This window comes from Centruroides sculpturatus, unplaced genomic scaffold (assembly GCF_000671375.1).
Source record: "Centruroides sculpturatus isolate CEXI.00-Female unplaced genomic scaffold, Cexi_2.0 scaffold1724, whole genome shotgun sequence".
NCBI lineage: Eukaryota > Metazoa > Arthropoda > Arachnida > Scorpiones > Buthidae > Centruroides > Centruroides sculpturatus.
The window spans coordinates 110,811-135,417 of record NW_019386173.1 but is presented as its reverse complement, the minus strand read 5'-3'; the positions used below and the strand labels follow the sequence as shown (position 1 = coordinate 135,417).

At 29.0% G+C, this 24,607-nt stretch overlaps 1 protein-coding gene and 2 long non-coding RNA genes across 3 annotated transcripts; 2 read left to right on the top strand and 1 right to left on the bottom strand.

The window, feature by feature from the left end:
* The first annotated feature begins 1,952 nt into the window (after positions 1 to 1,952).
* On the top strand, positions 1,953 to 20,610 carry LOC111613913 (ras-related protein ORAB-1-like). The gene is made up of 7 exons (XM_023355263.1): positions 1,953 to 2,104; positions 9,839 to 9,911; positions 9,979 to 10,026; positions 10,103 to 10,150; positions 19,242 to 19,337; positions 19,413 to 19,544; positions 19,612 to 20,610. Exons 1-7 carry the CDS (start codon positions 2,091 to 2,093, stop codon positions 19,810 to 19,812), a joined length of 612 nt encoding a protein of 203 aa, XP_023211031.1. The 5' UTR covers positions 1,953 to 2,090; the 3' UTR covers positions 19,813 to 20,610.
* Positions 10,376 to 10,881, bottom strand: LOC111613915. Its single transcript, XR_002754845.1, has 2 exons — positions 10,539 to 10,881; positions 10,376 to 10,462 (listed from the first exon to the last, which is right to left on the bottom strand). It is a non-coding gene; the product is annotated as an uncharacterized LOC111613915 (long non-coding RNA).
* LOC111613914 lies at positions 15,226 to 15,723 on the top strand. Its single transcript, XR_002754844.1, has 2 exons — positions 15,226 to 15,560; positions 15,637 to 15,723. It is a non-coding gene; the product is annotated as an uncharacterized LOC111613914 (long non-coding RNA).
* Positions 20,611 to 24,607: the final 3,997 nt, after the last annotated feature.

The following is a 24,607-nucleotide window of genomic DNA, read 5'->3' as shown; positions in this document are numbered from 1 at the left end:
AATAATAAAATGTATAAACTGAACTAAAATTTAATGAAATAAAACGGACGTCCATTGAAGTTTTAACCCTTCCCTCTCATCCAGTGTGGACGTCATTTAAGAACACCCGCTAAGTGTGACTCCTTTTTAAAACGTCCTCCGAATGTCCCAATTTGTTTATTTCTATCGGAAAATAATGTGATTTTTATTACTAAACCCTCAATTAAGCATTGTAGGCGGTAGGTGTCTGTAGATGTATTAATATATGCATACGTCATCTGTTTTCAACGTTTAGTAACAGATGGCACTAGCGATATCTTTTGTTGGCCATGTGTGACGATGAGCGACGGTTTCGTGACATCATTGACAATGGATCAATGGTTACGTTTTGCCAGTAACTGTGATTCCGGTTTTGCTACCACAACATAGCCAATCAGAATCAAAGTTTTTAAATGATCTATATTTTGCCAATCATATAAGTAAACTGTGTAATTGTGTTTGAATTTCTATAACTATGATTGATACTTTTATGAATGAATTATATAGAAATCAATTTCTCAAAAGTGAAGGCGATTTCATAGCATGCCACGAATATAAAAAAATTCCTCTCATGTGCTACAAAGTATCCATTTTTTTCATCACCAGTGGCACTTTATATCTTCATGAGGCCCAAGCAAATTTGAATTAGAGGGCCCCATATATAGTATTGACTTCATTTTTCTTCAGAGACATTTTTTTTGGGGAAAGATTTTCATATAAAATATTAGTTTGGAGCCCCTGCAAATACACTTTTTACCCATAGGATAATACGCCACCGTTAAGCACCCACAATTATGACGAATGTATTAAGATAAAAAGCCTTAGGACGTAAATACAAAAAAATAATGTTTATAATTATCAGAATATTTAATGAAACACTTTATATTCTTTTCATGGCTTGAAAGCATGGAGATAACTCACAAGAATCACGAGAATAATCAATCTTGTTATCTCTATTTTAAATAAGTCTGACCTGATTTGTACGTTATGATGTCTGACCTGCATATTTTTAGATTTATAAAGCGACGGAATCAATAATTAAACTAAAACGCATCTTTATTTAATTCAATATAAAACGCATTTAAACCACCCAAAAATCAATAATCCCGATTCTCATATTACGAATTGAATTTAATAAAAACAATTAAATAATTTATACAAAAATTTTAATTAATTATCTTAATATTTGTTTTTAATAATTTCAGCAGTGATGCAGATTTAGACAATTTTCTTTTTAAAATAATAATAAAATAGTGACGTAACAATACGTTAATTAATGTTTAAATACAGTAAATTGTTTTTTTTTAAATTCAAAATGAGAAACGTCACAGATCATGTAATCACGTGTGTAATAAGTGTTGAATTTAAAATAATATTAAATAAAAATTACTTATTAAATTAAAAGTAAAAACGCTCTTTTTAATTTTTAATATTCTAATTAAAATTAAAAAAAAATTAAATTAAAAATGTTGACTTCCGGTAAAGAAATTATACAATCGCAAAACATTCCCTACAGCGAGCGATTACGTCATTTACGTTACAAAATCAATAAAATAACTTACAGAAATTTCTGTCAACTTAGGGAAATTATTTTCGAAATTACTCTAGAAATTTTGAAAAATAATAATGACATAAGTGTACATAAATAAAAAAATAACATATTTTGTTTACTACTTAATTACCATTTATTAAAATTATATTTAAACGCTTAAAAATTAAACTGTAATTAATTTAGAGACATATGTAGGGAAATTTTCTATTAAAATATAGAATTAATTTCATCAAAATATTTAATTTAGCATAAAATTAATGTTAATACTATTTATTAATTTAAAAATTTAAACGTATTTTTCTTGTTTTAGTAGTATTAAATGGTAAATAATTAAAATAGTAGGGAAATTTTAAGGGAAATTAGTACCAAACGATAGTGGAAAACAAACAGCCATCTTTCTAGTGCGTTTTGGTGTTTGGAAGGACATTTATCATCTTCGTATCGTTTTATTGTCCTTATTTAATGTTCTTACCTTTGTAATATAATATAATAAAAGGGAAATTACCAATTTATATATAAAATGAATCCAGAATAGTAAGTTTTTTTTTTTTTTATTCTCATTGAATGGTCATTTAATTGCATTTAAAGATATAAATGGCTTTCAAATGGTGTAAATTGTACTTTTAAAGCAAATATAAATGCAGAAGATTGTATTTATGTATTAAAAATCGTTAAACTTAATATTTATAAGCTATTAAATCTTATTTTCAGCATGAATTTCACACATTTCTATTGATTTGAGAGTTTTTAAAGGTAAATAATGAAGAAAAATAATGTTTTCTCTTCCAAACAGCTGAACAGTGCCGGCCCGAGGCAAGTTTTAGGATGGAGCGAGATCCTATTATGGCGCCCCCCCCTTGGTTGCTCCTAATTTATACCCTTTAATTTTCTTTACCACTGAGACGCCCCCTAGGACTTAGCGCCTGGAGCGGCTGCTCCGTTCGCCCTATGGTAGGGCCGGCTCTGCAGCTGAATATCTTCAATGCTTCATTCATTCCTTAAATATTAAATGAGAAAAGTCATACGAACTTAACAAACTTTGAAGGGTAAGTTCTCGAGATTAATTCGGCCAAAAAAGCCAAGAGAGGCGAGTCGGTACGTATCTTCCGCTTGCCTCGAGTGGGAGATACATACGGAGCTCATTGTAGACCCCGTTACAACTAGTAGTAATGGGGCTATACCTATGAAATTGTACCATTTCTTTCAAAATTGATACTTGTCAGTGCCCTATTTTGAAGTAGTTATGTTTGTAAACACCTTACTGATTGTTGCGTACCATGGATACTGGGATGAAGGAGATGCTTTTACAAATTACAGAAAACAATTATTTTTGTTTTAATGGTAACGTTTGTTTACAAAAGCAGGAGTACCTATGGGCTCGCCTCTCTCTCGGCTAGTGGCTGAATTAGTCGCGAGAGCTTTAGAGTTCAAAATTTTTATATCTCCATCCTCTTCTCTGCAGTATGTCAGTGATAAACTTCAAACTATAATTTCAAGCTGTGTTTAAAACTAATGAGTGTATTAAGTACAACTTGTTAATTTTAGTATTGATTACTGGATGGTTGTGGAAGTGAAGGTACTATCTTGTGGCTTGGAGGCCAAGTGGTTAAGGCAGGGGTGGCCAACAGTTTTTGCCCCCGGGTCGAATTGGAAAGAGAACTTTTTTCACAGGCCGAACCAGAGGCTGCCCTAGCGAGATTTTGAAGTGGTGCGAGATTTCATTGAAGTGCAGCTTAAATTTGAAGTAATGAGATAATTATAGACATGTACTGTATATTCTATTTGATATCTTTCATTGCTTAGATATGGTGTGTAGAATTTTTACATTCCTTTGCAATAATTAAGTAAAGACTATAATAAGAATATATGTAACATGTCTGATGACCTCTTGGAAAGATTGAAAATATTAGCTGAAGTTTAGTCTTGTTTATTTGCTGATTCTTGTAAAGGAGTTCTCTACATTCATGTTTGTATTAATCAATTTCCTGTAGTAAGTTAATAAGACCAAATCTTATTCCCATAGTATTTATCAAAACAAAGGTTTTAAAAATTGAATGAACCCAGCATGCTAATATTTCGGAATATTATCAAAAAAATTAATGGTTTAGAGATACTTGATACATTATGCCCTTGATTTAACAGATTACAATTTAACAAACTTCAAATTTAATGGACAAAAAACTTCTATCCTAAAGGAATAAGTTAGAACTTTTGTTTACTTTTTATTACAAATAGAGCATGCTAAAAGTTAACCAGTCATCATTAATAGTGAAAACACTCCATTTATTATATTGTATAATATTTGGTGTGTAACTAAAATAATAATTTGCTCCTGTTATAAATTTATTTGTATATCTGTAACACATGTTTTAGTGGGGTGTATTCAGTAACTCGTAGATTATATTTTATTCATATTTGAACATTATAACATTTTAATACATTCTGTTCATGATAAATTTATTAAGATAAGTGTTTAAAATATATTCTATTTAATGTACTTTCAGCAATAGCAGATATCTTTTACATAATTAGTCTATTAAAGTGGGAGCTTAGGCTCTGCCACATGATCTGGTTTTAAATTGTGACTATGGGTAGTCACAGCACCTCAACAATGATTTCTATGAAGTGTTTCACACAATATAGTTACTATTAAATGCCATACATGGCAAGTTTTGCATTTCCTGAGTTTCATATGGTTTTTTCTCATATATTACGAGATTACTATGTATGTCTATACTCATAAAAAATCATACTTTTAAAAAATCCAGAAAAGAACTCAATAAAATAATGATGTTTTTGATAAGCTTCACTGATCACCTTCAGTTACGCTCTTTACTTCAGTTATTTTCTTCTTTCTTCAGAGAACAAAAATATTTCTATTTTTCTTTTCTATCATAACTGATTGAAAACATCATTATTTTATTAAATTCTTTGCTGGAATTTTTAAAGGTGTGATTTATATCTATCCAGTTAGTGCAAGATGTGGATATGTCTAAACTCTTTTACATGTCAGATTTTCTTGCTGGGCCTATATCTTGTAAGATATGTTATATTTTCTTCTGGTTAAAATGGAAGATTTGGAAGTAATTGTTGAATTGCTAATAAATTTACTCAAAGAAAGACCTGTTTTGTGGGATAAAAGTTTACTAGAACATAAATCTTGAAATTTGACAGTAAATTGGTAGAACTGAATTTGTGACTTTAGAATTTTGACAAAGTAAAGTAGTGATGAGAAGTCTTCTGGATATGGGCCATAAGTGAATTTTGTATGCTTCTGATGGGTTGTATGCACTTTTCTTATAGAATTGTAAACTTTTAGCATTCTGAGTACAACATACTCTATATCCCCTGAACAGTAGATACTAAAATATGCTAATGATATGAAAATTAATAATGTATAGTTTATTCTCATTCATGAAGTTTGCATGTTCTTCGTCACAAATAGCGGCTGAATTAGGCAAACAGCAGCAGTAAATGCAAAAACAAAATTGTTGCTAAAGTTCAAAGGGCCACAGGATTTTTGTGACTGAAGGAAAGTATTGTACAAATGATTCAATAATTCATTAAACATTGACACTGACATATGAAAGTAATTAAAACATTTAGACTTATCCTGCCTGATCTTGTTAAATAAAATAGACAATGCTCCTACCAAAGTTCATTCTATATTTTCCAGATGTATCCAGTGATTTTTCATATATGTATTATAGACAAATGGCATCTGTCTGGTCTGTCATGAACCACTGCCATAACCAAATATAAAAACAAACTAATTGAAAATATAAAAAATATCATATGCATGTTGTGATTAGCTACCTTGTTTATATACTGCTATCCACGGTAATGGTTTCAAACCAAATCATGTGAAAAGGGCCTCATTGTACTTGAATTTGGTGAAAATTTTTATAATTTGATGTAAAATTCTTTGAAGTTTTGTTCAATATATTCTCTCTCTCTTTTCAAAAGATTTCTGATCAGAAATGACAAAAATAGCTACTATAGGCTCCATACCTATATATTTTGTTGAACTGATGGAGATCTCTTGTGGTAAAATAGTGAACATTGTAGTTACAAACAATAGAGTTATGACTGAACAAACATGACAAATTTGGTGAAAATAGAAGAAAATGTTTTAAATTTGCAGCATTTTTAATATCTTAAAGTTGGCAATTTTAGTCTAGAAATGATTGATTTTAAAAGTTTAGCATATGGACAAGACTGTGCAAAGATTTGGAAAAATCAGAAGATTATGAATGAAAATACCACTGACCCGAAATGTCGTCTTAATACACATATTTTGGTTAATTTTGACATGCAGCCAAAAAAGGTTGCCGACCCCTGATTTAAACTATAAATTTTAGAATGAAAGAAGTAGACATAAATGAATCTCTAACAATGTATTTTTGTATATTTTTTTTTTACTGGATCTGAACACACTTTAAATTATATAGCTATAATGGTCAAACTGCAGCTTAATGTGACTCTCATATATTTAATTATTATGATTAAATATATAGAATGCTTGTCCATTATACAAAATACAGTTTCAATAGAGGATGTGGTTCATATACTATATTTCTGATAGAGGATATAGTCTCCCATTGTGACAAGATGTACGTTTCTATATTCAACGGTTGACTCAACAGTGAATTTTCCGTTGAGACCCTCTATTGAATGATCTGACATTACGTTTTGTAGAGAACAGAAACGCTTTCATTGAGAGGTCACTTTTCAAGATGGCTGACTTAAGTAACGAGAAGGTGGCGATTGTGACTGTTTTGCTAATTAATTAAAGTAACTCACTTAACCATTATTCGAATAAATCCTTTTATTCAAATGAACCCATATCTGTATCATTTTCTTGTATACTGGGTCTTTGTTTAATAATTTTAAGTAATTTCTTGAATATTTATATCATTAGGAAGACTTAGAGGGCCAAATATCTGTTGTAATCAATTTTGGACAAATGAAAAAAATCTTAATATTTCAATATTGACCAAATTATCCAACATAATTGTGCAATCACATGTTTTATAATGTACGGATCGTTCATTAATCTGTCTACTATTACAACATCCACAGCATTATGCCATTAGTGTTTAAACATGATTTCGGGCATATGGGTGTCACGGCTGGCTCGAATGAAGCGCAATTGGAAAGAACAATTTTCAACCACTTTAATGAGCAACTGAGGCCATATATTGGCAATAACATGGCGAATGTTGAGTAACTTACATCCATTAAAAGTCACTGTTTGGTGTGCTTTATGGGAAGGTGGAATCATAGGTCCATATTTCTTTAAAGATGATGCTGGCCAGAATGTTACCATCAATGGAGAGCATTTTTGGAGCCATGATTGCTGACTTCATTCCTCAGTTGAATGGTATTGATGTGGCAGAGCTTTGGTTTCAACAAGATGGCGCAACATGCCACACAGCGCGTGACACCACCAATTTATTGCAGGAAACATTTGATGAGCGCATAATTTTGTGTAATGGACCTGTAAACTGGCCTCCACGATCATGTGATTTCACACCTATGGATTACTTTCTTTGAGGATATGTGAAATCACTAGTCTATGCTGATAAACCACAGACGTTGGACCACTTGGAAGTCAACATTCTCTGTGTTATTGCCGATATATGACCCCAGTTGCTCGATAAAGTGGTTGAAAATTGTTCTTCCTGACTGCACTTCATTCGAGCCAGCCGTGGCGCCCATATGCCCAAAATCATGTTTAAACACTAATGGCATAAAATTAACTTTTAAATAAATCCAACACCATGGCCATTAACATTATTTTTATGTGTTTTATTTCATTTTAAATTTGTATACCTCTAAAAAAACACCCTGTATAGATAGGAATAATTATAAAATTTCAAATACAAATATTTAATAATATTAGTGATGATACAGATTGATTATACAAAAAATGAGAGTGAAAAATAAGAATAAACATGAAGTATACATGTGTGTATATTTGGTTTAGAGGGAAATTGTGATGGTACTTGCAGATGAATTTGCTACACAAAGGTACCAGACAAACAAACCAAAAAACTCCCAAGAAATTTTCAGGATGTGGTCCATCTTGTCACCCTGTGTCAGGCATAGAATTACCGTATATCTCGGCAGATAAGATGAGGTATAAATTTTCGTCAAAGTTTTATAGTTTTAGCACATCTGTCCTATAAGATGATTCCCAAACTATCAATGGCCTATGAATTTAGTTTAGATCAGCAATCATCATCTGAATAATAATACTGTATAGAATATACGGAATTATGCCCTATCTATAATTTTTCAAATTAGCAAATTTTATTTTCTTGAATCTGGCAGCACTGCCTTGCAATTGTTGCAAACATTGGCACTGATTCGGCATTCGGGTAATGACCTTGAGTATTCACAAAAACATCATATGGGCTAGTCTATTTTGTGCACATACCTTACTCTCTTCTAGTAAATAATTACGGTTTGTCTGTCTTTTTATAATGGTTTTAATTTATATAAATTTCTATTTTAATTTAATTTTTTTTTGTATCTGTCCTATAAGACGACCATGGATTTTGGGGGGCCTTTTTTTATGATTCAACTGTCTTCTTATCTGCCAAGATATACTATAATAATCATCCTGCAATCGTGCAATGTTATTTTGTTCCACTCATCCTGTACACATTCCGGTAATTGGTGAATGCTTTCGGGTGGAGCTGCATATTCAGATAAGAGATGTTTATGAAGAGACCAGATGTGTTCATTCAGGTAAAGATCAGTGATTTAAGTGGCCACTCAAGCAGTCTAATACAAGTATTTTGATCCCGAAGCCATGTCATTGCCCTCCTGAGTGTATGTTTTGGATCATTATCCTGCTGATAAATGAAGAGTTCCTATCAATGTAGTAATAATCAACAGATTTTAACAAATAATTATCAAGTTTCTCAGTGTAAATAACACTATTCATTCTATTAGATATAGAACATAGCATTTCAGACCAAAATAGGTAATACAACCCTAGACCATAAGACACTCATCACCAAATTTCAATTTTGCTCAATTATAGACTTCATTAATGTAGTCCTATCCATTTTTGCTCATCTGAACCAACTCTATTAATTTTGCATTCATCTGACCATACAATTTTCTTCCAATCTTCTAAGATTCAGTCTTTATAATATTTGGCAAAATGAAGATGTTTCTGTTTATGTAATTTGATAAGTTTAGGCTTCTCGGGCTTTTAATAAATTGTTATGTTTTAGACATCTGCAGATAGTTGAAGTACTCACTTCTGTTTCTAAGCCATATTTCAATTCCCTCTTTACTTGTGATGATGTATTGTAACGTCTACTTGTTAACAAACATTTCTGTTTTGGCACTCAATGTTTTCTTCCTGCTAGCTTTTAAATTTTTGTGATATAGTAGCTCACTGTTTTTTATTCTGGATATACTTGAATACCCACTACCTACTTCTAATGCTGTTTTCTCAATAGAAAAACTTTTCTTAAGCATGTCCATAATACAGTGTTTCTTCTTACTAAAAAGCTTAATGATGATGTATATCAAGCAGCAGTTCACGTGCATATATATATATGCTAATATTTCATTAATATGCGTGAAGTTACATTGTTTAACATTGCATTGATGTTATAACAAATTAATTTATGCATGAAAATCCTGCCAATGCAACAAGTAGAATTTATACACCATAAACATTTTAAAAATATGGAAATTATTTTAATTTTTTTTTGCCATTATGTAAATATTGTAATAATCTTACAGCTGATCCTTTTAATTTTCAATATCAAAAAGTATTTGTACATAGCATAGAAAAATAGCAAACTTTGGGAGGATTTTGATGCTTACTATATATACAGGAATTAGAGTTGCTGATTTTTGGGGGCTGATTCTCTACCCAAACAACTGAAGTAATTCTGAGTATATTGTTCAAAAAAAAAATGTTTTTTTTAGGTATTATGCAAAATTTTAAGATTTTCTGTAATGCGGTTGCCGAAATATAAGCAATTGAAAAGTGCAAAAATCACCAGAAAAGCTGTATTTTCTTCTCCTCTTCCTCTTTCCAGCACTGCAGGTGCTTGTAGAGAAAAAACTACTGGAACTAGAAAGCTGAATTATCAAATAGTTTTATCAATAAAAATTTGTAATAATTAGTAAATTTTCCAAGTAAAATTTATTTTAAAATTTTATCATAAACCTATAATATGACAAATTGTTAATTTATTTCCTTGAAGATAATTGAATTATTTTTTTTCTTTTCAGTGATTATTTATTCAAACTCCTCCTTATTGGAGATTCTGGAGTTGGAAAGTCATGTTTATTACTACGTTTTGCTGTTAGTGTTTTTTTCTTTATTTATATAAATTTTGAGGAAACTAGTTTAATTATTATTCAAATTTCAGGATGATACTTACACAGAAAGTTACATCAGCACAATTGGAGTGGACTTTGTAAGTTTTATTGAAATTTGTTATAAATATTTTTCCTATAAAAGTTATTTATTTTATATATTATTTTTTTGTTTAGAAAATTAGAACAATAGAACTGGATGGTAAAACGATAAAATTACAGATAGTAAGTAATTTTTTAGATCGTTTATTAATTAATTATAAACAAACATCTCTAAAACTCGATAAATTTGTATTATGCCAAGCAACTACTGGATTTCATTGGGCTATTTATCTGTGTTTAAATTTAATTAATTTCTAAATAAATTGTCCTAGAGGGAGATGTTATGCACCATCTCTTACTAAATTTAATAATTATATTGTGTACAGGCACAATGAAGTGACGTTTTTCTCAACACTGGGCTAGTTGAATCTTTTATTTAGTTAGAACGTTTTTTCCATACATCAACGTTTCGGGCATCAGCCCCTCTTCAGCTAACTAAATATATATAAAAATATTTAACAGGACACAAATAAAAACCAAAAAACTCACATAAATTCTTTGTAAACCATACCTCATTTCAGCATGGACACTGCACATACAGTAGAAATCAGACTACACTTAGGTTTTTTTAACATTTTCAATATCAATTTTTTATCACAATTTTAACTATACAGGTTAAAAACAAAACCTTTTCTACATTTTATTACATAAACAAGATAAACTCTGCAGATTTTAAAAAACTAAAACTTACAAATTTCAAAAGTCTTTTTTTGCCACCTCGTCGACTGATCCGACAATTTGCATATAGCACTATGTGCCGTAAGTTATACTAGTTAACAAATTAATCGACAAACATTTGAAAATCCCTAAGGAAATTACAAAAAAATTTTTAATTTTTTTATACAATAAATCACTATTTCTCTTAAAGTTTACTCTGCATATTTTCTTATTATCTAATTTACATATGACGTTAATACAGAACATTGTTTCATTAAATAATTCTTTTTTACCATTCTATTATTATAAATTGTATTAATCTAGTACATTTCATTATAATATTTTTAACCAATTTTCATGAATTTTAACACTTAAGTTTTTATTTATACAGCCTTGGTTTTTGTTTCGTAATATTTCCACACTTTCTTTAAATTTTCTGTCATAAATCCGTTTTTCTTTATGTAAAATTTGTATATTAGATTGGTTTATATTACAATTATTGATTACACAATGATCATAAAAAGCGGAGTTCAGACGACTATATTTTAAATCGGATATGTGTTCTTTAACACGTGTTTTTAATGTTCTTTTTGTTTCTCCTATGTAAAAACTGTTATTCTTACAAGTACAGGGTATTTTATAGACAACATTTTTAATTTCATTTTTATCCTCTATATTATTTGTTGAACATTGTTTCTTATTTAATCTAGATATTAAATTTTTATAATTTGGTGCGAGCTGTATGTTATTTTTCCTAAGTTCTTTATTAATTTTTTCATATACATGTTTTATATATGGAAAGCTTAAGTATTTAATTTTCTTTTCTGCATCTTTTTTGGAAGGAAAAGGAACTTTATTATCTATGTTTTTTTGCCAATTGTTGATTAATCTTGTAGGATATCCATTCAAACTAAATTTCTTTTTTAGACTGTTTATATATTTCTGTTTTGTCTCTTGTTCACTGGTTCTACTAAGTATATTCGTATATTCCATATAAAAGATATTCTTTTTTATATGTAAAGGGATATTCGAACGGTAATTCAATGTCTTGTTGACTGAACATTGTTTTCTAAAAGGTTCAAGTATTAATTTTCTTTCTCTCCGTTTAATCATCACATCGAGGTATGCTATGCTGTTATCAGTTGTTTCTTTTTCTATAGTAAACTTGATTTCATTATGGATACCATTTATTAATTCTTCTATCTTGTCTGTTGTTATTTCAGCTTCATTATATACTATTAGTATGTCATCAACATACCTTCTATAGAAATTTATGCCTAAAATGTTTTTTATTTTCATGTCAATTTCAATCATTATTAATTCCGCTAATTTCGGTCCTATAACTGACCCCATACTAATGCCATCTTCTTGCGTGTAATATTTATTATTTAATTCTAAATAGTTACTCTTATAGGCAAACTCAATCAAATCTATAATATAAGGTTCTACATTCATTTTGTTTAACTGATTGTTAATCAATTTCCATGTGATTGACGGATACATTTCAACAACATCAATACTAGCTAGCTTAGATGTATTATTTATCTGAACTTTTTTTAATTCTTGTAAAAATCCTTCCATATTTTTAATAGAATAAATTGAGTTTTCATAATCTTTAAGTTTTTCTTTTAAATATTTCTCTAAGTTATACAGTACAGTAAATTTGAAGTCAACAATTGGTCGTACCTTTTCATTTTGTTTATGAGTTTTTAGTTGAATGTTTAGTCTAGGGGTTCTTTCGTTATCTTCAGATAGTATAAATATCTTTTCGTTTTTTGTAACCTCTTTTTGTTTGTGTAGTATATTAATTCGTTTTTTTAATTCTTCATATATTATTTTTCTTGGATTTATCGGTAGTTCTCTGAAATTTTTCTTATTTATGATTTCTAATTTTTTCATTATTATCCAGTCTTTAGTTACAACTACAATTTGTTTTGACTTATCTGCTTTTATTATATTAAGGTTGTTGTCATTTAAGTACTTGTACAATTTTTCTATTTCAGCATTGTATTTGTAATAGTTTTTATCTCTGATTATTGTTCTATCCTTTTGTCTTATAATATGATGTTTTATGATATTACTTAAATTGGTTTTCATTATCTCAGAGTCTACTTCAGTCAATCCTGCACAAGTTTTATCTAAGGTCGGTATTATATCTATTGTTCTCCAATTATTAGGACCATTAAAGTCTAATCCTTTTTGCATGATTTCCAGAATATCTTCAGGGATCGTGTATTTTGTTTTATTTAACACAAGGGACTTTTTCCACTCAGATATTTCTTCGATAGACGGATATTTAAACTTTTCTATTAATTTTATACTTTTAGCCGTTTTGTAATTATCGATACTATTGGTATAAGAGGTTTTAATATCTTCGTTTTCTTGTTGATTTTTTTGTTTTCTATATTTTTGTAGGTTACGCTTCAGTCTTCTGATTCCGTCTATCGAAGAAATATCTGAGTGGAAAAAGTCCCTTGTGTTAAATAAAACAAAATACACGATCCCTGAAGATATTCTGGAAATCATGCAAAAAGGATTAGACTTTAATGGTCCTAATAATTGGAGAACAATAGATATAATACCGACCTTAGATAAAACTTGTGCAGGATTGACTGAAGTAGACTCTGAGATAATGAAAACCAATTTAAGTAATATCATAAAACATCATATTATAAGACAAAAGGATAGAACAATAATCAGAGATAAAAACTATTACAAATACAATGCTGAAATAGAAAAATTGTACAAGTACTTAAATGACAACAACCTTAATATAATAAAAGCAGATAAGTCAAAACAAATTGTAGTTGTAACTAAAGACTGGATAATAATGAAAAAATTAGAAATCATAAATAAGAAAAATTTCAGAGAACTACCGATAAATCCAAGAAAAATAATATATGAAGAATTAAAAAAACGAATTAATATACTACACAAACAAAAAGAGGTTACAAAAAACGAAAAGATATTTATACTATCTGAAGATAACGAAAGAACCCCTAGACTAAACATTCAACTAAAAACTCATAAACAAAATGAAAAGGTACGACCAATTGTTGACTTCAAATTTACTGTACTGTATAACTTAGAGAAATATTTAAAAGAAAAACTTAAAGATTATGAAAACTCAATTTATTCTATTAAAAATATGGAAGGATTTTTACAAGAATTAAAAAAAGTTCAGATAAATAATACATCTAAGCTAGCTAGTATTGATGTTGTTGAAATGTATCCGTCAATCACATGGAAATTGATTAACAATCAGTTAAACAAAATGAATGTAGAACCTTATATTATAGATTTGATTGAGTTTGCCTATAAGAGTAACTATTTAGAATTAAATAATAAATATTACACGCAAGAAGATGGCATTAGTATGGGGTCAGTTATAGGACCGAAATTAGCGGAATTAATAATGATTGAAATTGACATGAAAATAAAAAATATTTTAGGCATAAATTTCTATAGAAGGTATGTTGATGACATACTAATAGTATATAATGAAGCTGAAATAACAACAGACAAGATAGAAGAATTAATAAATGGTATCCATAATGAAATCAAGTTTACTATAGAAAAAGAAACAACTGATAACAGCATAGCATACCTCGATGTGATGATTAAACGGAGAGAAAGAAAATTAATACTTGAACCTTTTAGAAAACAATGTTCAGTCAACAAGACATTGAATTACCGTTCGAATATCCCTTTACATATAAAAAAGAATATCTTTTATATGGAATATACGAATATACTTAGTAGAACCAGTGAACAAGAGACAAAACAGAAATATATAAACAGTCTAAAAAAGAAATTTAGTTTGAATGGATATCCTACAAGATTAATCAACAATTGGCAAAAAAACATAGATAATAAAGTTCCTTTTCCTTCCAAAAAAGATGCAGAAAAGAAAATTAAATACTTAAGCTTTCCATATATAAAACATGTATATGAAAAAATTAATAAAGAACTTAGGAAAAATAACATACAGCTCGCACCAAATTATAAAAATTTAATATCTAGATTAAATAAGAAACAATGTTCAACAAATAATATAGAGGATAAAAATGAAATTAAAAATGTTGTCTATAAAATACCCTGTACTTGTAAGAATAACAGTTTTTACATAGGAGAAACAAAAAGAACATTAAAAACACGTGTTAAAGAACACATATCCGATTTAAAATATAGTCGTCTGAACTCCGCTTTTTATGATCATTGTGTAATCAATAATTGTAATATAAACCAATCTAATATACAAATTTTACATAAAGAAAAACGGATTTATGACAGAAAATTTAAAGAAAGTGTGGAAATATTACGAAACAAAAACCAAGGCTGTATAAATAAAAACTTAAGTGTTAAAATTCATGAAAATTGGTTAAAAATATTATAATGAAATGTACTAGATTAATACAATTTATAATAATAGAATGGTAAAAAAGAATTATTTAATGAAACAATGTTCTGTATTAACGTCATATGTAAATTAGATAATAAGAAAATATGCAGAGTAAACTTTAAGAGAAATAGTGATTTATTGTATAAAAAAATTAAAAATTTTTTTTGTAATTTCCTTAGGGATTTTCAAATGTTTGTCGATTAATTTGTTAACTAGTATAACTTACGGCACATAGTGCTATATGCAAATTGTCGGATCAGTCGACGAGGTGGCAAAAAAAGACTTTTGAAATTTGTAAGTTTTAGTTTTTTAAAATCTGCAGAGTTTATCTTGTTTATGTGATAAAATGTAGAAAAGGTTTTGTTTTTAACCTGTATAGTTAAAATTGTGATAAAAAATTGATATTGAAAATGTTAAAAAAACCTAAGTGTAGTCTGATTTCTACTGTATGTGCAGTGTCCATGCTGAAATGAGGTATGGTTTACAAAGAATTTATGTGAGTTTTTTGGTTTTTATTTGTGTCCTGTTAAATATTTTTATATATATTTAGTTAGCTGAAGAGGGGCTGATGCCCGAAACGTTGATGTATGGAAAAAACGTTCTAACTAAATAAAAGATTCAACTAGCCCAGTGTTGAGAAAAACGTCACTTCATTGTACCTGTACACAATAAGCAAATACAACACGGTTTCGACAACATCAATTAATAATTATAATTAAAATAGCCTGATGGAATCTGGTAGTTGTTTGGTGTTTATTAATTAATAAAACATATATACAAGAATAGTTTATGTTTAAAATGAACAGCTTGGAAGAAAATAAACTGTATGAAAATTGCTAAATTTCAATTGTGAGTTGTTGTAAATATCTGCAATTTCTAAGTAGATAATGATGATTCTTTCTGTTTATAAACAAAACACACATACATATACATACTGGTTGTTTTATTACAGTTTTAAAACCATTATACAACTCCTGACAAAAAGAATTAGATACTTTTTCCTGTAAAAATTGCTGTTGAAAGTGATAAACAAATGTAAATATATACAAAAGCCAAAATTAAATACATTTAGTAAACAACTACTGTTGACATCAACTTTGTTGGTGCATTGGAAAAAACATATATAATTTCTAGCTATTGTCTTATATTCTCTCATTCTGCCTTTTAATACTACTACTACAGTAGAAAGGTTAAGAGTTTAACTAGTTATATTTTAGCAGTTGTATTATAAACAGAGCTAGTTAGTTGAATTAGTTTAAAGACTCATAAGTTGTTTAAGTTAAATGAAGTTAACTAGAGTTTAAACTCATTGAAATATTACATTTCATATGTGAAGAAAGTTAACTCTGATCAAAACTTTCAAACTTTTATTTGAATGAAATGGATGAAATTTAATATTGACTGATATAACAACTTATGATGAAGCATGAGATAATTTTGGATTTATAGTTATATTTAGCTGGTACATAATTTTCCATATTTTGTTAATTGTTTAGAATTTTTTTGGGCATTAAAATTATATTTAGATCCAAACTGCTATCTTATCATTTCCCAACTAAAATTTTATTTGTATAATTCTAAAGATTTGCATAATAAATGGAATTACAACCCACTAATTTAAATGTTTGTCATCTTTATAAATAGAGAATTATTTAGAGTTTATTCCGATAATTATAATCATAGGAATAAACATGAGGAGTGTCTTGTAGACATAAGTGAAAACTTGTTTTTTATGAGCATGTACAGTTTCCAAATCAGCAAAGTATAACAGAACATTGTCAAATGGACCCTTGGTAGTAATTTCCCACTTCACATAGATAAAATAAAAAAATAATATACAGGGAAAATAATATGGTGAAAAGAAGATTAAAAGAACATTTTGCAATTGTTATGCAAGCTAACTCTGTAAATTTAAATACCAGTGTAGTACCAGCAGCATGCTGGGTAAATCTTGTCGGATATAAATAAGTTGTAATTGCAGAGTGGGAAATTACTTGTGGATGTTTGTTGTATTGCATACTTTAATTTACCCTACTGAGGAGGACAGTGTAGCTGGAAAAATGCATTTGGGGGAAGTTTACAATAAAAAAGTGTTTCTCTTTGCTGGAAACTGGTTTGTTTTTTCGACCTTTAATTTTTGATTCTACTTCATTTTTTATTAAATGTTTTACAGTTAAGACGTCAATAATCCTCCACAAGTCAGAGAAAAAAGGAAATTTAAATTTTTGTGTACTTGTTTATAGTACAATTAAGTAAAGATTTCCACAGTTTTGCTATGGAAGTTGCAAGAAAATTATCTTTCTGTCCATCTGTCCTTCATTAATCTTGAGAATGGAATTAAGTAGATGAAACTTTAGACTAAATATGGAAAGCTTAGGGGCTGGAGATGATTGATTTATAATATTCCAGTCCAGACAAGAAGCTTGTCTGGACTGAGTTACATGATTTTAAAATTAAAATAAGATTGTCATAATGCCAGGCTGCAATTTTTAATGTCACAACAATATACATGTAATTTTTTAAGTTTGTGTTATTTTTACAAGTTTATGTCAGCCATGCATTATGCTAATCATATATTTCTGACCATAAAATTGTATTTTAAATTTTTGAATATTTAAACAGATAGAACAAAATTAAATTTGAGATTAATAATAGAAGTAATAAATAAATGATTGAATAGTGTAATTTGGCTGAGAGTAGGCAGTTAGGCTGGTTCATATTGTATATTATTTAAATTTGATAATTATAATTAACTGAATGAATTAATTTAAAGATTCTGAAAGAGAAGATTGCTGTAAGGATAGAACTATAACCCAAAACTTTTTCTTACTGTATAGATGTGTTATCATTTTATGCTACATGATCTCTGTCTGATCTTTTATATTTTATTAGATGATATAATCTTATTGATCAATCACTGTGATGACTGGAGATGCCTTACATTTATGGCCCTCAGTCAACTTCAAGCTTTATCCAGCATGAAATATATATGTTACTGTGAATGACTGATATCTGGTGAATGTCAGCATTCACACAGTCGTTTTGTGTATGTATGAAATATTTGCTAAATATCATTATTTCTCACTTACACCGGCAAATGTCGATATTCAGCATACACTGATGGTGAATGTTGAATATAAATATTTTTATTACGTTAAGACAAAAATGCAACTTTCTAATATGTCAAAATAGGAGAAAGCTTAAGTAAGAGCACATGTAAATAAACTGTTGAACCTAAAATGAACAGTACATTCTATATCATTAAAGAAAATAATACAATAATAAACTTACACATAAATTATGTGATTAATGTTATACAATCTTATTTATTGCAACAACTTAAACTGTTATGGCACTTTGAATTACACAAGAGTCCCTTGCTTTTACAACTACATTTATTCGTGGAACACTTCTTTTTGCAATGACAGCATGTATAGCCTTGCCCTCCATTTTTCGAATTAGCTGCAGTTGCTTCTCTCGGCAATATTTCTTGAGAAGAAATCTCATCTATGGAAAGTAACTTTTTTTTACAAATTATGAACTGATCATGGGTATAAAGCTGCTTGAGGGTACCATTTTTGTTTGCTAATTTATAAAAGTTGGAGTCTTCTATTCCAACAACAACCGCCAACACATTTTCGGCATCTGTATGGCCACGGTCGACATCATGAACTTGTATTTGTATGGTATCACCAATTTGAGCAGAAGGAAACTGCGATGAATCTGTTGACATCGGCTTCTGGGATGTCATTTTGACCTCCTCCAAAGTTTATCTGTGCTTGTCAACATACACTGGCGATTGTTTTGAATGTATAATAATATAACCAAATATTCGGTCTTTCACTGACTTATTTTGTATGTGTTGATATTCACCGGAGAATATCAACATTCTCTAATTTCGGTCTTTCACAGTAACATATATACTTTAAAACCATCCCAAATTAGTTCTTTAGTTGTGTTAATAACTAATTTTACATTATCTTCATCATTAAATGAGCAAACAAAAAGTTGTGTGTTTGGCAGGAAGAAATAAATTCAAACATTAAACTCTTATGCAATCAAAAATACATGGAATTGAAATATGTACTTGTAAAAGATATTGTTATTAGATTTAGTTTAATATTAGTTAATAAGTTTGTGTGAATTTTTTTAAAGTGGGATACTGCAGGTCAAGAAAGGTTCAGAACTATAACATCAAGTTACTACAGAGGAGCACATGGAATAATAGTTGTTTATGATGTTACAGATCAAGTAAGCCATTATATGGAAACATTAACATATACAATGTTTTTAATTTAATAATTTGAATTTATATCCTCTTGTTAGGAATCATTTAATAATGTAAAGCAGTGGCTTCAGGAAATAGAACGTTATGCTTGCGAAGGCGTAAATAAGCTTTTAGTTGGAAACAAAAGTGATCTGACACTCAAAAAAGTGGTGGATTTTGCTTCGGCAAAGGTTGGTTTGTTTTGTTTACTTTAAAAAATATCTACTGTTAGATATTAAATCTATTATTTTTTTTAAGGAATTTGCCGATCAGCTTGGGATACCATTTCTCGAGACAAGTGCTAAGAATGCTACCAATGTAGAAAATGTTTTTATGACAATGGCAGCGGAAATTAAGAACAGGATGGGCCCACTATCCACTAGTGATCTCAGCACAGGAAGTAAAATCAACCCAAATGCCAGTACTCCAATCAAAACACAGGGATCTGGATGCTGTTGAAAAAGCTACAATTAGATATCACATCAATGCTTTTTTTTATTAGTAATTTTGTTTCGGTTTTTTATTCTATAATTTGTAGAAGGAATCCAATAAATGTTGGTTTTTGCCTTCTCATGAACTGAATTCCACAAGGAATAAAAAAATTTCTGATTTTGACTTTACGAACATGAAGTCTGGAAGGATTTTACATGCACTTCTTTCCAGTTATTGAGCAGAAATGATAGATTACATTAGGATTAACAAAAGAATATTTAAAGGATGTGTACTATTTCATCATGTAATTTATGCATCTCAAGAATATTTTGTCATTAGCAGTAAGTATTTATAGTTTAACATTATTTTCTAGTTGTATCAAGACGTCATTGGAGAGATTCAAAGTTCACTATTAAAAAAATTTATTCGTAGTTTTGATATGATTTTTTTCCAGTTTAATTTTTTGGTACAGTTATATATACGATCAGTTCAAATAAAGCAGTAAGTACAGACTAGTCTCTACTATCTACGGATTTATTAATCAAATTGTAAACTGTGTGAGTGAGTCACTCATTATTTCTCATTATGTGACACATTATAAGAAAAAATTCATTTATTCTTGATGTCAATGTAATTTATTGAACATTAGCCAGTCTTTATAGCTTTACCTTGCATTATCCATATGTCATTCGGGATGTACAGAAACAGCTTTTTAATCTTTGTCTGACTATTGATGCAGGCAGTTCAAAAGAAGAAAATTTTAGCGAGTCTGTAAATTATAAAAACCTATAATTTTGAGCTAATAAAATTTTTCAATACCTTAAAGAGCATTTCTTGTTAAATTTCTTTAAATACTTAAGAACATAACCTATCAGATGTGCACTAATCATTCGAGTTAACCACAATGACTGTTGATCAATGCACTTTTAAGTGATGGTAAAATTTTTCTCTTGGTTCCACAAGATCCTTTCAGGTGTTGAAAGTGGAATGCTGGTATCACAAACTTTAGTAATGAATCTTTCTTTACTGACATAGGTAATCCGCTTTCAACTGTCCATGCCTGAAGATGGCCAACTGGAACAAAAATGCTAGCATTCTTTCAACAGTGGGCATTCTTTCAAGAAGTTGAAAGAATGCCCACTGTTAAAGATTCCTTTATTCTATAACTTACCTATATAACTATCATATAACTTCTCTGATTTTGCTGTCTTTAATAAGTTGTCTTATTTCTAAACATACCAACTTGTTCTTCCTGTAATTTATTCTCTTCAAACCTCCATCTTGTGAGTATATTCCTTTCATACCATCTAAAGCACTAGTTTTTTTTCTGTACCTTTTAGGTTTGCAACCTTTACCATTCCTGATTTCTTTTTATATCAGACATCTGTTTAAACATAGTTTTATGCATAATTTAATGAAGTGGCAACTGGAATTAAAAAATATTAATTCATGTTGCTACTTTATCCCATTTTGATAAGGTCTGTCTATATATGCAAAATTGCAGTTAGCCACAATTTTTGGTGGTGATGCTATGTGTTATAAGACCAACTGATCTGCCATAAAGTTACATAAACTCATGGTACACCTGATTAATCTGAAAATATTAAAATCATTTTACCTAATTAATTAATGAGTTTTTCTCTTTAACAATAAACTTTCATATATTTTTTGAATAAATTAGATATACATAAGGGAGGGGTCATTCTATAATATGACCTCTGTGTGGAGGGGATGTGTACAAATTTCATGGCAGACTGTGATAAGGTGGAGGAGTGCTTCTAAAGTAATTGAAAAGAGTTTGGAATGTAGACATTTAAAATAGAAAAATTCTTCATTATAGTGTATGATACAAATCTTTCCTGCTAAAGAAACAGCTACCCAATAAGAAATCTTATAATATCAATTATATTATTGTATGATATAAAATTTACTCCTCTCCTGCATTTGTTATTTTTTAATGTTAAATTATGAGAAATNCGACCATGGATTTTGGGGGGCCTTTTTTTATGATTCAACTGTCTTCTTATCTGCCAAGATATACTATAATAATCATCCTGCAATCGTGCAATGTTATTTTGTTCCACTCATCCTGTACACATTCCGGTAATTGGTGAATGCTTTCGGGTGGAGCTGCATATTCAGATAAGAGATGTTTATGAAGAGACCAGATGTGTTCATTCAGGTAAAGATCAGTGATTTAAGTGGCCACTCAAGCAGTCTAATACAAGTATTTTGATCCCGAAGCCATGTCATTGCCCTCCTGAGTGTATGTTTTGGATCATTATCCTGCTGATAAATGAAGAGTTCCTATCAATGTAGTAATAATCAACAGATTTTAACAAATAATTATCAAGTTTCTCAGTGTAAATAACACTATTCATTCTATTAGATATAGAACATAGCATTTCAGACCAAAATAGGTAATACAACCCTAGACCATAAGACACTCATCACCAAATTTCAATTTTGCTCAATTATAGACTTCATTAATGTAGTCCTATCCATTTTTGCTCATCTGAACCAACTCTATTAATTTTGCATTCATCTGACCATACAATTTTCTTCCAATCTTCTAAGATTCAGTCTTTATAATATTTGGCAAAATGAAGATGTTTCTGTTTATGTAATTTGATAAGTTTAGGCTTCTCGGGCTTTTAATAAATTGTTATGTTTTAGGCATCTGCAGATAGTTGAAGTACTCACTTCTGTTTCTAAGCCATATTTCAATTCCCTCTTTACTTGTGATGATGTATTGTAACGTCTACTTGTTAACAAACATTTCTGTTTTGGCACTCAATGTTTTCTTCCTGCTAGCTTTTAAATTTTTGTGATATAGTAGCTCACTGTTTTTTATTCTGGATATACTTGAATACCCACTACCTACTTCTAATGCTGTTTTCTCAATAGAAAAACTTTTCTTAAGCATGTCCATAATACAGTGTTTCTTCTTACTAAAAAGCTTAATGATGATGTATATCAAGCAGCAGTTCACGTGCATATATATATATGCTAATATTTCATTAATATGCGTGAAGTTACATTGTTTAACATTGCATTGATGTTATAACAAATTAATTTATGCATGAAAATCCTGCCAATGCAACAAGTAGAATTTATACACCATAAACATTTTAAAAATATGGAAATTATTTTAATTTTTTTTTGCCATTATGTAAATATTGTAATAATCTTACAGCTGATCCTTTTAATTTTCAATATCAAAAAGTATTTGTACATAGCATAGAAAAATAGCAAACTTTGGGAGGATTTTGATGCTTACTATATATACAGGAATTAGAGTTGCTGATTTTTGGGGGCTGATTCTCTACCCAAACAACTGAAGTAATTCTGAGTATATTGTTCAAAAAAAAAATGTTTTTTTTAGGTATTATGCAAAATTTTAAGATTTTCTGTAATGCGGTTGCCGAAATATAAGCAATTGAAAAGTGCAAAAATCACCAGAAAAGCTGTATTTTCTTCTCCTCTTCCTCTTTCCAGCACTGCAGGTGCTTGTAGAGAAAAAACTACTGGAACTAGAAAGCTGAATTATCAAATAGTTTTATCAATAAAAATTTGTAATAATTAGTAAATTTTCCAAGTAAAATTTATTTTAAAATTTTATCATAAACCTATAATATGACAAATTGTTAATTTATTTCCTTGAAGATAATTGAATTATTTTTTTTCTTTTCAGTGATTATTTATTCAAACTCCTCCTTATTGGAGATTCTGGAGTTGGAAAGTCATGTTTATTACTACGTTTTGCTGTTAGTGTTTTTTTCTTTATTTATATAAATTTTGAGGAAACTAGTTTAATTATTATTCAAATTTCAGGATGATACTTACACAGAAAGTTACATCAGCACAATTGGAGTGGACTTTGTAAGTTTTATTGAAATTTGTTATAAATATTTTTCCTATAAAAGTTATTTATTTTATATATTATTTTTTTGTTTAGAAAATTAGAACAATAGAACTGGATGGTAAAACGATAAAATTACAGATAGTAAGTAATTTTTTAGATCGTTTATTAATTAATTATAAACAAACATCTCTAAAACTCGATAAATTTGTATTATGCCAAGCAACTACTGGATTTCATTGGGCTATTTATCTGTGTTTAAATTTAATTAATTTCTAAATAAATTGTCCTAGAGGGAGATGTTATGCACCATCTCTTACTAAATTTAATAATTATATTGTGTACAGGCACAATGAAGTGACGTTTTTCTCAACACTGGGCTAGTTGAATCTTTTATTTAGTTAGAACGTTTTTTCCATACATCAACGTTTCGGGCATCAGCCCCTCTTCAGCTAACTAAATATATATAAAAATATTTAACAGGACACAAATAAAAACCAAAAAACTCACATAAATTCTTTGTAAACCATACCTCATTTCAGCATGGACACTGCACATACAGTAGAAATCGGACTACACTTAGGTTTTTTTAACATTTTCATTATCAATTTTTTTATCACAATTTTAACTATACAGGTTAAAAACAAAACTTTTTCTACATTTTATTACATAAACAAGATAAACTCTGCAGATTTTAAAAAACTAAAACTTACAAATTTCAAAAGTCTTTTTTTGCCACCTCGTCGACTGATCCGACAATTTGCATATAGCACTATGTGCCGTAAGTTATACTAGTTAACAAATTAATCGACAAACATTTGAAAATCCCTAAGGAAATTACAAAAAAATTTTTAATTTTTTTATACAATAAATCACTATTTCTCTTAAAGTTTACTCTGCATATTTTCTTATTATCTAATTTACATATGACGTTAATACAGAACATTGTTTCATTAAATA

Bases quoted from the DNA above. Each gene is read 5' to 3' on its own strand.
- LOC111613913 (XM_023355263.1), top strand. The intron at 10,027-10,102 runs GTAAGTTTTATT...TTTTTTGTTTAG, and splicing joins GCACAATTGGAGTGGACTTT to AAAATTAGAACAATAGAACT. The intron at 19,338-19,412 runs GTAAGCCATTAT...TCCTCTTGTTAG, and splicing joins TTTATGATGTTACAGATCAA to GAATCATTTAATAATGTAAA.